A 16,007-nucleotide genomic window follows, 5' to 3' on the forward strand; every position below is an offset into this window, starting at 1 on the left:
TTGCTTATAGTACTGGGTACTTAGGATTAGTATATTGTGTGGCGACTTTGCAAATCCTGTGTCGCGTTAAATGGAGCTGTTTGGCGCAATTTGATCATAGTATTTGGATACATTTGTACTAGTGTGCTTCAGTGACTTCATTCCAGTTATCCAGTGCCCTTTTCCATATACGTGTGACTATATAACCATACAAGTTTGCACAGCAGAGTGAAACTATTTTTTATTTGTCTGCAGAATATTTTTTTTTTAAAGCAGCAATTCTTTCCAAGGCAAAACCATGTCACTACATCCGGCCCAATGCTATAAACAGATTTTGAAATTGTTTTTTTATTGACATACCTCCCAACATGACCCTTTCCAATAAACTGAATTTTTTAAGCCATTGAGAATATAGGCCCTCATTCCGAGTTGATCGCTAGCTGCCGTTGTTCACAGCGCAGCAATCAGGCTAAAAATCGGCACTTCTGCGCATGCGTATGATGCGCACGCTCGACGGACGCTTTTCAGTCGCACTGCTGATCGTTGAGTGATTTACAGGAAGTGGGTGTTTCTGGGTGGTAACTGACCGTTTTCGGGGAGTGTGTGTAAAAACGCAGGCGTGCCAGATAAAAACGCAGGAGTGGCTGGGGAAACGGGGGAGTGGCTGGACGAACGCAGGGCGTGTTTGTGATGTCAAAACAGGAACTAAATATTCTGAAGTTATCGCATGGTAGGAGTAGGTCTGCAGCTACTCAGAAACTGCTTTAAAAAATGTTGTCGCCGTTCTGCGATCCTTTCGTTCACACATCTGCTAAGCTAAGATACACTCCCAGAGGGTGGCGGCTTAGCGTTTGCACTGCTGCTAAAAGCAGCTAGCGAGCGAACAACTCGGAATGAGGGCCTTAGTGCGACAAGCTGCTTAAAGGCAGCTATCCTCACTTGAGGATCACTGAGTTGTGATTGATCCATTAATGTGGAAACAGATATGCCTATCTATATAATACGGGATGGTCTTACCTGTCTCTGTCATGTGCAGTGGGAGCGGTGGTGCAGACTTAACGGCTTCCACTGCCACAACGGAAAAGACGGGACAAGTTAGTGGCCGAAGGTGAGCGGAAAACCCTACAGCACAGACCTCCCAGAGTAAGTGTAAGAGCAGTCCGTGGATGAGGGGGGACCTGGTATGGGATTGATCCAAATTACTGTTATTTAACCTGAGTGCCATGTTACTAGATACTTCTGCAGCATGTTGTTCTATTTGCATGTATACTAAAGCCAGTTTTGTTTTCTAGGGCCCCTTAATTACTTGCTAATTCCATCACTTTGGTTGAAAACTAACGAATATGTTTTGGGAGGGGATACAAGAGTATGTGGAGTTGAGTCAGGAGATTGTGAAGGTCATGGTGTCGGACAATGCCGCCGTCACACTGAAGATAAGTCTGGACATGCAGGAAGCCATGATCGACTCGCTTGCAGAGACTGAAAACCAGGCCTCGGAGCTCATCAGAGGTTCTTATTCTCTGACCGCTGTTGTACTTTACAGTGTGCTTAGTACAGGAATATCCATCCTAGCAGTCTTTTTTTTTTTAAATACTTTTAGATGTTCTGTCCGTGGAAGAAGTAGTAGCAGAAAAACTACTTGAAACAGAAGAAGCCATGCAGAAGGCTTCGTCCAGACAGAGGCAGATTGATCAGGAGCTGCAGCAGGTGCTCAAGAAGAATGCGTCATTGGAAAGCAGCATCAAATATCCTTTATGGCTGACCATTGTACTCAGAGTAGTGCTTATTATTTTTCATTACCTAAGACTCGTAGACTGCTACAGTTTAGCAGAATTTTAAAATGAAGCGGAGTACGCACTAATCGCTATATTCTACAATGTATTGTTCCGATTTGGCTCGGAACATATGTCATAAGCATCGTATAGTGTGTACACCTGATTGTGAATTCATGCCGGTCATGGCCGCTTCCTATCCGATGTGCTGCATGTCAGATGGGACACTGTGATGAACGACTGTATCCAGTTACTTGCATGCTGTAAGAAAACATTGCGCTGTCATACACCGGATCGTGTATTGTGTACAGCGAGCACAATGTGTCGATACATCACGTCACATAGTGTGTGCCCAGCTTTAGTCAACCTGACAGACGCACGCTAATATTTGTAGTTTCAACAAAATTGACCACGTGTTTTGGAGCAAAGGGAAATTATGTTGCTTTGTGTGTTCGTGAAATACTTGTTTTGATCATTTAAAATATTCTTAGTATTACAGGTTGAGTATCCCTTATCCAAAATGCTTGGGACCAGAGGTATTTTGGATATCGGATTTTTCCGTATTTTGGAATAATTGCATACCATAATGAGATATCATGGTAATGGGACCTAAATCTAAGCACAGAATGCATTTATGTTACATATACACCTTATACACACAGCCTGAAGGTAATTTTAGCCAATATTTTTTATAACTCTGTGCATTAAACAATGTGTGTGTACATTCACACAATTCATTTATGTTTCATATACACCTTATATACACAGCCTGAAGGTCATTTAATAGAATATTTTTAATAACTTTGTGTATTAAACAAAGTTTGTGTACATTGAGCCATCAAAAAACAAAGGTTTCACTATCTCACTCTCACTCAAAAAAGTCCGTATTTCGGAATATTCCGTATTTTGGAATATTTGGATATAGGATACTCAACCTGTAATTGGATTATAAATTGCCTTGCTCAAACATACAGTATTCTCATTGGTATGTGTGTGCTGTCATTTGGTCCAGTGGTCTAACAACTGGATCTGGGCAATTTGCACCACGCTTGCTAAAATAACTAGCACCCATTCCCACTGCCTTAGGTTGTAACCCCTTTTTGCCTTCGCAGCAAAACTAAAGTTTATAATTAAGTAGTAGCAGTCAGAAAATGGTCTACGGCATGTAATAGTTGCATATTGTATAGTCCCTTTAAAATTCAGATGTGAATTCAGTTAAATGCGATGCAAGATTGCATGTTCCGCTGCGGTTTATTTGTAGCATGCACATAACACGTACATATGGAAGCTTAACATTGTGCATTTTCCTGTTCACCCCTGTGGGCCTCGCTTCACCCATACATCACATTTAATTGAATCGACCCCATAAATAATTATTTTGGCTGTCAGTTTCTTTGTGGTATTTTTCTGAACATCCGCACATTCCTAAACAAGGAGCTGGATGAGGTGAATCACCTGGAGAAGGAGATTGCGGAGGTGGAGAAAGAAGCTGAAGAGGACACCACTGTAGTCATTCCCTCCGCTCTGTGAGTATTCTTATTTTCTCTAACGTCCTAGTGGATGCTGGGGACTCCGAAAGGACCATGGGGAATAGCGGCTCCGCAGGAGACTGGGCACAAAAGTAAAAAGCTTTAGGACTACCTGGTGTGCACTGGCTCCTCCCCCTATGACCCTCCTCCAAGCCTCAGTTAGATTTTTGTGCCCGAACGAGACGGGTGCAGGCTAAGGGGCTCTCCTGAGCTGCTTAGTGGAAAAGTTTAAAGTAGGTTTTTTATTTTCAGTGAGACCTGCTGGCAACAGGCTCACTGCATCGAGGGACTAAGGGGAGAGAAGCGAACTCACCTGCGTGCAGAGTGGATTGGGCTTCTTAGGCTACTGGACATTAGCTCCAGAGGGACGATCACAGGCCCAGCCATGGATGGGTCCCGGAGCCGCGCCGCCGGCCCCCTTACAGAGCCAGAAGACTGAAGAGGTCCGGAAAATCGGCGGCAGAAGACGTCCTGTCTTCTATAAGGTAGCGCACAGCACCGCAGCTGTACGCCATTGCTCTCATGCACACTTCACACTCCGGTCACTGAGGGTGCAGGGCGCTGGGGGGGGCGCCCTGAGACGCAATAAAACACCTTTTTGTTGGCAAAAAAATACATCACATATAGCTCCTGGGCTATATGGATGCATTTAACCCCTGCCAAATTTCCATAGAAAAGCGGGAGAAAGGCCGCCGTGAAGGGGGCGGAGCCTATCTCCTCAGCACACTGGCGCCATTTTTCCTCACAGCTCCGTTGGAGGAAGGCTCCCTGACTCTCCCCTGCAGTCCTGCACTACAGAAACAGGGTAAAACAAAGAGAGGGGGGCACTAAATTGGCATAGAAATATATACAGCAGCTATATTAGGGAAAAACACTTATATAAGGTTATCCCTGTATATATATAGCGCTCTGGTGTGTGCTGGCAAACTCTCCCTCTGTCTCCCCAAAGGGCTAGTGGGGTCCTGTCCTCTATCAGAGCATTCCCTGTGTGTGTGCTGTGTGTCGGTACGTTGTGTCGACATGTATGAGGAGGAAAATGGTGTGGAGGCGGAGCAATTGCCTGTGTTAGTGATGTCACCCCCTAGGGAGTCGACACCTGACTGGATGGTCTAATGGAAAGATTTACGTGATAGTGTCAGCACTTTACAAAAGACTGTTGACGACATGAGACAGCCGGCAAATCAGTTAATACCTGTACAGGCGTCTCAAACACCGTCAGGGGCTATAAAGCGCCCGTTACCTCAGGTCGATACAGACACGGACACTGACTCCAGTGTCGACGGTGAGGAAACAAACGTATTTTCCAGTAGGGCCACACGTTACATGATCACGGCAATGAAGGAGGTTTTGAACATTTCTGATACTACAAGTACCACAAAAAAGGGTATTATGTGGGGTGTGAAAAAACTACCCGTAGTTTTTCCCGAATCAGATGAATTGAATGAGGTGTGTGATGAAGCGTGGGTTTCCCCCGATAAGAAACTACTAATTTCTAAAAAATTATTGGCATTATACCCTTTCCCGCCAGAGGTTAGGGCGCGTTGGGAAACACCCCCTAGAGTGGATAAGGCGCTCACACGCTTATCAAAACAAGTGGCGTTACCGTCTCCTGATACGGCCGCCCTAAAGGAACCAGCTGATAGAAAGCTGGAAAATATCCTTAAGAGTATATACACACATACTGGTATTATACTACGACCAGCAATCGCCTCAGCCTGGATGTGCAGTGCTGGGGTGGCTTGGTCGGATTCCCTGACTGAAAATATTGATACCCTGGACAGGGACAATATATTATTGACTATAGAGCATTTAAAGGATGCATTCCTATATATGCGAGATGCACAGAGAGACATTTGCACTCTGGCATCAAGAGTAAGTGCGATGTCCATTTCTGCCAGAAGAGGATTATGGACGCGACAGTGGTCAGGGGATGCGGATTCCAAACGGCATATGGAAGTATTGCCGTATAAAGGGGAGGAGTTATTTGGGGGCGGTCTATCGGACCTGGTGGCCACGGCAACGGCTGGAAAATCCACCTTTTTACCCCAAGTCACCTCGCAGCAGAAAAAGATACCGTCTTTTCAGGCTCAGTCCTTTCGTCCCCATAAGGGCAAGCGGGCAAAAGGCCACTCATATCTGCCCCGGGGCAGAGGAAGGGGAAAAAGACTGCAACAGACAGCATCTTCCCACGAACAGAAGCCCTCCCCCGCTTCTGCCAAGTCCTCAGCATGACGCTGGGGCCTTACAAGCGGACTTAGGCACGGTGGGGGCCCGTCTCAAGATTTTCAGCGCGCAGTGGGCTCACTCGCAAGTGGACCCCTGGATCCTGCAGGTAGTATCTCAGGGGTACAAATTGGAATTCGAGACGTCTCCCCCTCGCCGGTTCCTGAAGTCTGCTTTACCAACGTCTACCCCCGACAGGGAGGCGGTATTGGAAGCCATTCACAAGCTGTATTCCCAGCAAGTGATAATCAAGGTACCCCTCCTACAACAGGGAAAGGGGTATTACTCCACGCTGTTTGTGGTACCGAAGCCGGACGGCTCGGTGAGACCCATTTTAAATCTGAAAGCCTTGAACACTTACATAAAAAGGTTCAAGTTCAAGATGGAGTCACTCAGAGCAGTGATAGCGAACCTGGAAGAAGGGGACTACATGGTGTCTCTGGACATCAAGGATGCTTACCTCCATGTCCCAATTTGCCCTTCTCACCAAGGGTACCTCAGGTTTGTGGTACAGAACTGTCACTATCAGTTTCAGACGCTGCCGTTTGGATTGTCCACGGCACCCCGGGTCTTTACCAAGGTAATGGCCGAAATGATGATTCTTCTTCGAAGAAAAGGCGTCTTAATTATCCCTTACTTGGACGATCTCCTGATAAGGGCAAGGTCCAGAGAACAGTTAGAGGTCGGAGTAGCACTATCTCAAATAGTACTACGACAGCACGGATGGATTCTAAATATTCCAAAATCGCAGCTGATTCCGACGACACGTCTGCTGTTCCTAGGGATGATTCTGGACACAGTACAGAAAAAGGTGTTTCTCCCGGAAGAGAAAGCCAAGGAGTTATCCGACCTAGTCAGGAAGCTCCTAAGACCAGGCCAGGTGTCAGTGCATCAGTGCACAAGGGTCCTGGGAAAGATGGTGGCTTCTTACGAAGCGATTTCATTCGGCAGATTCCACGCAAGAACTTTTCAGTTGGATCTGCTAGACAAATGGTCCGGATCGCATCTTCAAATGCATCAGCGGATAACCCTGTCTCCAAGGACAAGGGTGTCTCTCCTGTGGTGGTTACAGAGTGCTCATCTCCTAGAGGGCCGTAGATTCGGCATTCAGGATTGGGTCCTGGTGACCACGGATGCCAGCCTGAGAGGCTGGGGAGCAGTCACACAGGGAAAAAATTTCCAGGGCTTGTGGTCAAGCATGGAAACGTCACTTCACATAAATATCCTGGAACTAAGGGCCATTTACAATGCCCTAAGTCAGGCAAGGCCTCTGCTTCAGGGTCAGCCAGTATTGATCCAGTCGGACAACATCACGGCAGTCGCCCACGTAAACAGACAGGGCGGCACAAGAAGCAGGAGGGCAATGACGGAAGTGGCAAGGATTCTTCGCTGGGCGGAAAATCATGTGATAGCACTGTCAGCAGTGTTCATTCCGGGAGTGGACAACTGGGAAGCAGACTTCCTCAGCAGACACGATCTCCACTCGGGGGAGTGGGGACTTCACCCAGAAGTCTTCCACATGATTGTAAACCGTTGGGAAAAACCAAAGGTGGACATGATGGCGTCTCGCCTCAACAAAAAACTGGACAGATATTGCTCCAGGTCAAGGGACCCTCAGGCAATAGCTGTGGACGCTCTGGTAACACCGTGGGTGTACCGGTCAGTGTATGTGTTCCCTCCTCTTCCTCTCATACCAAAAGTACTGAGAATCATAAGAAGGAGAGGAGTAAAGACTATACTCGTGGCTCCGGATTGGCCAAGAAGGACTTGGTACCCGGAAATTCAAGAGATGCTCACGGAAGAACCGTGGCCTCTACCTCTAAGACAGGACCTGCTCCAGCAGGGACCATGTCTGTTCCAAGACTTACCGCGGCTGCGTTTGACGGCATGGCGGTTGAACGCCGGATCCTGAAGGAAAAAGGCATTCCGGATGAAGTCATCCCTACCCTGATCAAAGCCAGGAAGGATGTAACCGTACAACATTATCACCGTATTTGGCGTAAATATGTTGCGTGGTGCGAGGCCAGTAAGGCCCCTACAGAGGAATTTTAACTGGGTCGATTCCTGCATTTCCTGCAAACAGGACTGTCTATGGGCCTCAAATTAGGGTCCATTAAGGTTCAAATTTCGGCCCTGTCGATATTCTTCCAAAAAGAACTAGCTTCTGTTCCTGAAGTTCAGACGTTTGTCAAGGGAGTACTGCATATACAGCCTCCTTTTGTGCCTCCAGTGGCACCTTGGGATCTCAATGTAGTTTTGGGATTCCTAAAATCACATTGGTTTGAACCACTCACCACTGTGGACTTGAAATATCTCACATGGAAAGTGGTGATGCTGTTAGCCCTGGCTTCAGCCATGCGTGTATCAGAATTGGCGGCTTTATCCTATAAAAGCCCGTACCTACTTTTTCATACGGACAGGGCAGAATTGGGGACTCGTCCTCAATTTCTACCTAAGGTGGTTTCAGCATTTCACTTAAACCAACCTATTGTGGTGCCTGCGGCTACTAGGGACTTGGAGGATTCCAAGTTGCTGGACGTAGTCAGGGCCCTGAAAATATATGTTTCCAGGACGGCTGGAGTCAGAAAATCTGACTCGCTGTTTATCCTGTATGCACCCAACAAGCTGGGTGCTCCTGCTTCTAAGCAGACGATTGCTCGTTGGATTTGTAGTACAATTCAGCTTGCACATTCTGTGGCAGGCCTGCCACAGCCAAAATCTGTAAAAGCCCATTCCACAAGGAAAGTGGGCTCATCTTGGGCGGCTGCCCGAGGGGTCTCGGCTTTACAACTTTGCCGAGCAGCTACTTGGTCAGGGGCAAACACGTTTGCTAAATTCTACAAATTTGATACCCTGGCTGAGGAGGACCTGGAGTTCTCTCATTCGGTGCTGCAGAGTCATCCGCACTCTCCCGCCCGTTTGGGAGCTTTGGTATAATCCCCATGGTCCTTTCGGAGTCCCCAGCATCCACTAGGACGTTAGAGAAAATAAGAATTTACTTACCGATAATTCTATTTCTCATAGTCCGTAGTGGATGCTGGGCGCCCATCCCAAGTGCGGATTGTCTGCATTACTTGTATATAGTTATTGTTACAAAAATCGGGTTTTTGTTGTTGTGAGCTATCTTTTCAGAGGCTCCTTCTGTTATCATGCTGTTAACTGGGTTCAGATCACAAGTTGTACGGTGTGATTGGTGTGGCTGGTATGAGTCTTACCCGGGATTCAAGATCCTTCCTATTTGTGTCAGCTCTTCCGGGCACAGTATCCTAACTGAGGTCTGGAGGAGGGTCATAGTGGGAGGAGCCAGTGCACACCAGGTAGTCCTAAAGCTTTCTTTAGTTGTGCCCAGTCTCCTGCGGAGCCGCTAATCCCCATGGTCCTTACGGAGTCCCAGCATCCACTACGGACTACGAGAAATAGATTTACCGGTGAGTAAAATCTTATTTTTTCAAACCCAGCCTGTGACATGGCAGTTAGACACTGATTGTCTGGTACTTTATCTCTGTCCACTTTATCTCCATACAAGGCTTAGTAAATAGACCCTGTTGGTATGCTGTTATACTCTTCCACTTTCCATACGGTATTCTTGACATAGAACAGAGGCGGCTAAACTCTGCCTTTTGAGGATTTTAGAATCTGTCAGGAATGACTGCCCCTGTGCACCAGCTGGGAGGTCTGGGAAAGGTGAACTGTTAGGGGTCCTTGAGGACAGAGTATGACCACCCCTACCATATAGTGTACTGTAGGAAGGGGTGTAGTATGGTATGCCGGCTGTCGGGGTCCCGGCGCACAGCATACCGGCGCTGGAATCCCGACAGCCGGCTTACCGACAGTGTGGCAAGCACAAATGTGCCCCTTGCGGGCTCACTGCGCTCGCCACGCTGAGGGCAACGCCACACTATCTATTCTCCCTCCAGGAGGGAATGTGAACCCCCAAGATCGAGGGAGAAACGGTGTCCGTATGCCGGCTGCCGGTATACTGTGCGCCGGGACCCAGACAGCCGGCAAACTGAAGACCACCCGTAGGAAGATATGGTTCAAGTTCAGAACATGGGCCCCCTGGGTTAGTATAACTAAACTGCTTCAGAACATCATTAAACTTGTTCAGAATATAAAAAAAATGAATTTAACGTTTAAACTGCTACTTCTTATCAATGTAATGCTTCAGTAACCTGTTACTAGTGGAACACTTTTCTGTATCTTCTCATTCCTTTCTAATGAACACTTTTCAGTGTCCCTATTGTCTGTAGGGCATACATATGATATCCCGGCAGACGGATGCTGTCACTATACCGACAGCGGCATCCTGTCTGCTGGAAGCGAGGCAGTGAGTCCTCTCGCTGTGCTCACCACACATCGGGCCAGGTGGCTCGCTGCACCCACCACAGGTTCTAGTCCCACTCGGATGATAGCGTGGACCCACCGACTGAGTGGGAATACCGAGCCTGTGTTGGGATTCCGTGCGTCTGTATATATTGGTCTTCTGAACGCCGGTATATTGACTGCATCCCATCTGGAGGATATAGTATACTTCCATGATGCCTGCTCATTCGTTCATTCCCAGAAAAGTGTTCAATTAGTAACAGGTTACTAAAGATTTCATTAGTAAGATGCAGCAAGTGTTAAATTAGTTTGCCATGTCTAAACTGCTTCAGAACATCAAGCAGTTTAGTTTGTACTGGAAGATATTCTCTCATACTTACAGATCGTGTTTGTTTTTTGTTCTGTTACTTCTTGATACCACCTGCTCATGATTATAACGGAAATAAATAAATCCATGAATTGTTCTGCAATAACCATGTGTTTTCTGTACAGGTATATGGCAAAACTTTTCCACTCTGTAACGAAGATTGACTGGGATTACAGTTGTGACCCAACACTCATCAAAGGCAGTATCCTTTCCTTGGCCTATTTTGTTTGTCTGTTCAGAAAGTCAAGGCTGTTGTTGCAACTTGGTATTGCAATGGCTCATGCGCAAAGGGGTTGAAGCCGTTCAGTCTGCAGATCCCAAGTTCTCCAAACCAGATGGTGTTGTGATCCCCAGTCTAAAAATGACAAGTTGGGGTTTGGCTCTATAATTTGAAAGAAGCCCAAGAAAAAGGACTGGAGACCAGTTGTATGAGCATAGGACACAGATCTGTATTCTAGACAGAAGCTACCTCTCCTTAGGAGGTAGACCTTACTTACAGTGGAAAGCTCAGATGGCTGCTGTTATGTGTTTTCTCTATCTAGCTCTATAGAAAAATAGGGACAGCTCTCTGATCTGTATCATTAGCATTTATTTATGAAACGCCACAAAGTGGATAGGGTTCTTAAGTTGCCTCCACAGTGAGAGAGGGTCTGATCCTGGGCATGCTTTAATGCAGAGGGGACAGTGCCTGATGAGAGGGAGAGATTGAAGAGATGGACAAGATGGGAACAGGCAACAGACGAGAGAGAGCATAGGAGGTGGGAGGGTATAGGGCAAAGGGGGAGGGGGATTAGGACCATGATTTCCTCTCTAGATACTGGTGAGAATGAAGTCCGTTGGTAAAATAGATCAGGAGTATGTCGAGAGGCAGGCTGGGAAAGATGGGGATGCGGTGATGAGTATCTGGTGGACGAGATGTGATGTCCTGATGTATGGGTGATTTCAATTTTGGTTGTGAAGTTGGGGGTGAAGTCAAGGGCAAAGAGTGAGGAAAGAGGTAGAAGAGTTGAAAGTGGCAAAGATACGACTGGATTTGGAGGACTGTGAGGCGATAAGGGACTTGAAATACATCTGTTTAGAGAGGGAAAGAGCAGAGAGATTTGTTGAGCATACATTTGAAATGGAGGAAGTCTGCATTGGAGAGCGTTTTCCTCCACTGTCGCTTGGCGATTCGTGAACACTTGCAGATATCTGGTAAGTTTGGAATGCCGGGGTTGAAGTTTGGATCTGCGAGGGTGAGTAGTGACCATCAGAGTCTAGAGCAGAAGTAAGGGAGGCATTGTATAGAGAAACAGCTTGGCCAGGACAGGTGAGAGACAATGGAGGAGAGAAGCGAGTCGAGCAAGGAGGATAAGGATACAGGGTCAATAGCCTCAAGGTTACAATTAGTGATGGTAGCCTTGGAAGGCAGAGCTGGAGAAGGAATGAGCGATAAGTTAAGAGAGAAGAAATGGTCAGTAATGGGGCATTGGTGAATTCGGAAATATCACAGTGGTGAGAGAAGACCAGATCCGGTGAGTGTCCACTTACATGGCAGGGTGAAGTGGTCCATTGAGAGAGACCAAATGATGTAATAGTAAGGAGAGGCAGAGGGGTCAGTGGTGACATCATTAGGGATATTGAAGTCACCTAAGATCTGAACAGAGGAAGTAGGAGAGACAGGAAGCAAAGTTGTCAGTTTAGGGCTTAATTATAACACATACTAATTAACTGAGATAGAGAATCTAAGTGAAGAGATAAAAGTTGAAGGAGGGTCATGCTCATGAGCTTGCGTTCTAAATGGAAAGTGGAAGGAGTGGGGATATTGGGGAGATACAAGGTATTGTGGTAGGGAGACCAGGTCAGACAGAGATCCAATAGACTAGGGTTAGTTAGGAGGTAGAGTTTAAAGCAATGGATATTGGTTGAGAGCAGCAGCGGTGGGCTGCAGCACTGACCACACATTGCAGGGGGGAGCCAGTCAGCACATCTAAACATGTAGTGTTGTAATATATGTGCTGGCTGCCCTACCTCAGGGATCAGCAGCGCCGCTGTGTTTCTCTGACCTGCCGCAGCACGGGACACACTGCACAGCGCTCAGCTTATCTATCCTCTATAAGCCCACCCCCAGACTCCTGTGTAACTGGCCAATGAGAGTCTAGGGGTGGACTTATAGAGCTACAGATGGAGCCACGCTATTTGTGGCTCTGTCTGCAACTAGGTGTGTCCAGCGGGGCGCACTGTCGGGAACGCGCGTGCGTCGTAGACATGCACGCACCCCATTCAAAGTGAATGGGAATGTCTCTACGCTGGGAGGGGGGTGCCACCTGCCTGCGATGATTGAGCGTGGCTCCATCTGTGATACAAGCGGAGTGCTGTTTCCTGTGCAGCAGTGGCTCATTGAAACACAGGAGCCAGTGCACTTTAAATTTCTTCAACTGGGTGTGCTGGCTCCACCCCTCTTTGCCCCCTCCCACAGGCAGTTTAGAAAAAAGTGCCCTCAGGAGCGGATGCACATCTCTGCAGCTCCAGAGAGTGTTTTCTTAAATTTCTTTTAAAACTTTTATTATTTTCGGTATGCTATTTGGACAACAACATACCTGCACCGTGAGAGTTAGGGGGGGTGGGGGGGGGGGGTGACGGTCACTGGCCTTACGAGGTGCAGAGCCGCTTCCCCGCTGCAGGACCACCGTTCTGAGGGGTTGTTGTTAAGCTGTCGTACGCCGCTCACCCCTATAAAGGTGACATCGGTGGTGAGTAAAAACCGGGGGCTCCGGTTCAAAGTGCGGCTGACCACGGGTGCTGCGTTCGGGACCCTCTCTGGGGGTTCCCGCTAGGATCCCTCGTGTGTAAACTGGCACAAAACTGCTTGACTAGCACTTGTGTGATGTTTTAAGCTGTTTGGAAGACTTTGCCAGTATAAAAAATATGTACAGCCCCGCCGCCATTGGAGGGGCGGAGCTTCATCAGAGTTGGACTTGAGGCGTTTTGGCACCTTCCTCTGCTTACTGCAGCCATTTACAGCACACGCAGCGCTTCCTGCCTCACAGACACGCTGGAAAACTGGTACAGGGTGTAGCAAAGGGGGAGAGCCGCTTGTGCACACTATTCTGAGCATATTTAGGATTGCAATTGTTAGTGTTTACTGTGCTTTACAGAGCTGACAGTCTCACTTGGGCTGTGCAGCTCAGGGTGTGCTGGTATCATCCCTCTCTTTCTGTGTCTCTCCTCATATATAGTAGGGCAGGCTTGCATTATAACTGTCTGTGTGTATGTTATTGTGCTTACTGTGAGAAATGGGTAAACACAAGCTCTGCAGTATATGTCACACCAGATTCTCTCCATTATATAATGACTCTTGTTTCCTGAGAACTATGTAGTCAGTCTTCACAAATTAGTGAGGAGGCTCCACTGGTTTAAGGGTCTTAAAACTATGATGTCAGATATGTCATCCTAGCTCACTGCTAATGTGCAGAATACTCTGCTACTGCAACAAGCTGTTGCAGATTTAGCTTCTAGGGCTGAAGCACAGCCCCCCCTCTCTCTCTCATGCAGGTCCCCAGAAGCGTGGTTTACCTGCACTAATATCTGATACAGATGATATACAAGATGATGAAGATGACCTGGATCCCGATACTACTCAGGGTCTTGAACCCCTCGTTCTGGCTATAAGGGATGTGTTAAAGCTCCCTCTAGAGGACACTGCGTCACAGCAGTCGTTTTTCTTTGTACAAAACAAGCCCAATGTCACTTTCTCTGATTCTCCAGAGTTAGATGACTTATTCAAACAAGCCTGGAAAAATCCAGACAAAAAATTCCAAGTGTCCAAAACGCACTTTCCCATTTGCTCCTGAAGGTAGAAAATTTTGGGAGGAACTTCCTGGCGTGGATGTCTCAGTCTCTCGCCTGTCTAAGAAGGCGGTGCTGCCTGCCCCGGGCTCCTTTACCATGAAGGATCCTGGGGATTGGAAGATAGAGACTACCCTTAAGTCTATATACACTGCTTCCAGCCTCTCACAGAGACCGGTCATTGCGGGTTGCTGGATGACCCATGCTATTCATTCCTTGGCCATTCAAATTCAGGGGGGTCTCTCGGGGGATATGCCCTTAATTACTATGGTAACCCTGGCGAAGCACATTCAGAACACTACACGTGTCCTTTGTGATTCCCTCAAGGAGTTGGGGAACATTAATGCTCGGATGTCTGCCATGGCAGTGTCGGCACGCAGGGCCTTGTGGTTGCGTCAGTTGATTGCGGACGCAGAATCCAAACGCAGTGTAGAATCCCTCCCCTTTTTCTGGGGAATGGCTTTTTGGGGCTGAATTGGATACCTGGATTTCCAAAGTTACAGCTGGGAAATCCTTGTTTCTCCCCTCTGGGGCCCCGCCAGCTAGACGTTCCTGTCTGGGGCCGTCTGTCCAGTCCTTTCGGTCTCACAGATTTCGATCAAAGGCCAGAGGTGCCTCAGATGCGGCTAGAGGCACCATATGTAAGTCCAAAAAACCCGCAGGTACCAGTTCTCGGGAACAGTCCACCACTTCTGCTTCTACAAAGGCCTCAGCATGATGGTGCCCACCCACCCCGAGGGGACCTCGAGGTGGGAGCCCGACTGCGTAACTTCAGCCGTGTCTGGGAAGCCTCCTGCCAGTATGCCTGGATCAGGGAGCTTGTTTCTCAAGGCTACAGGCTGGAGTTCGACCCCCCCCCCCTTTCCCCCTCCCCACACACACGCACACACCCAACGATTTTTCAAATTAAGCTTAACAGCTTTGGAGGATATGCAAGTTACGTTGCAACAGGCTATCCGAAACTTGGTCCAGTCCCACGTCATTGTTCCAGTACCACTAAAGCAACATGGCAAGAGGTTTTACTCAAACCTATTTGTGGTACCACAGTCGGATGGTTCGATCAGTCCCATTCTGAATCTGAAATCCTTGAATCCTTATTTGAGGGTGTTCAGGTTCAAAATGGATTCCTTGCGAGCGGTAATAGAGGGCATGGAAGAACAGGAAATTATGATCTCCTTGGATATCAAGGACGCCTATCTCCATATTCCGATTTGGCCTCCTCATCAGGCGTATCTGCAGTTTGCCCAAGGGTATTCACGAAGGTGATGGCGGAGTTGATGCTTCAACTCCGGGTCAGGGTATCAATGTGGTCTCTTTTCTGGACGATCTTCTAATAAAGGCAAGATCCAGGGAGCTTTTGTTGCTCCATATCGACTGCACCATCAGTCTTCTGTCTGACCATGGGTGGATCCACAACTTGCAGAAGTCCCACCTGGAGCCAACTCAGGGGCTCCTGTTTCTGGGTATGTTGCTGCATACTGTGGCCCAGAAGTTGTTTCTACCAGAGGACAAGGATGAAAACACTCAAGGAGATGGTCCGCATGGTGCTCCGACCTACTCGATAGTCCGTACATCTCTGCATAAGATTGTTGGGAAAGATGGTTGCCTCATACGAGACAATCAAGTATGGGAGGTTCCATGCCAGAACGTTTCCGTTGGATCTCCTGAGCAAGTGGTCTGGATCGCATCTCCAGATGCACCGGATGATTCAGCTGTCACCTCAGGCCAGGGTTTCTCTCCTGTGGTGGCTACAGTCCTCCAATCTCCTGGAGGGCAAGAGTTTCGGGATTCAGGATTGGACCCTCCTCGCGATGGATGCGAGTCTGAGAGGATGGGGAGCTGTCACCCAAGGGGTGCAGTTCCAGGGGCAGGTGGTCAGCCCACAAAAGCCTCCTTCCAATCAACATTCTGGAACTTCGGACAATCTACAATGCTCTACTTCAAGCCTCTCCTCTACTAAGGGATCACGTGATCCAAGTACAGTCT

The 16,007-nt window shown here is 47.8% G+C and overlaps 1 protein-coding gene across 5 annotated transcripts in view; it reads left to right on the forward strand.

The window, feature by feature from the left end:
- The window catches only part of SPC24 (SPC24 component of NDC80 kinetochore complex), a 61,286-nt gene that overhangs the window by 35,011 nt on the left and 10,268 nt on the right, over positions 1-16,007 (forward strand). For 4 of the 5 annotated variants that reach the window (XM_063931385.1, XM_063931386.1, XM_063931388.1 and 1 more), the window contains exons 2-6: positions 1,016-1,122; positions 1,272-1,488; positions 1,580-1,724; positions 3,173-3,277; positions 10,319-10,395. In XM_063931385.1, the coding sequence (XP_063787455.1) occupies positions 1,323-1,488; positions 1,580-1,724; positions 3,173-3,277; positions 10,319-10,395 (493 nt within the window). In that variant the 5' untranslated portion in view covers positions 1,016-1,122; positions 1,272-1,322. The remainder of the gene's footprint in view (positions 1-1,015; positions 1,123-1,271; positions 1,489-1,579; positions 1,725-3,172; positions 3,278-10,318; positions 10,396-16,007) is intronic. The other variant, XM_063931389.1, reaches the window with a different exon arrangement.

The sequence above is a fragment of the Pseudophryne corroboree genome, chromosome 6 (assembly GCF_028390025.1).
Source record: "Pseudophryne corroboree isolate aPseCor3 chromosome 6, aPseCor3.hap2, whole genome shotgun sequence".
NCBI classification, from domain to species: domain Eukaryota; kingdom Metazoa; phylum Chordata; class Amphibia; order Anura; family Myobatrachidae; genus Pseudophryne; species Pseudophryne corroboree.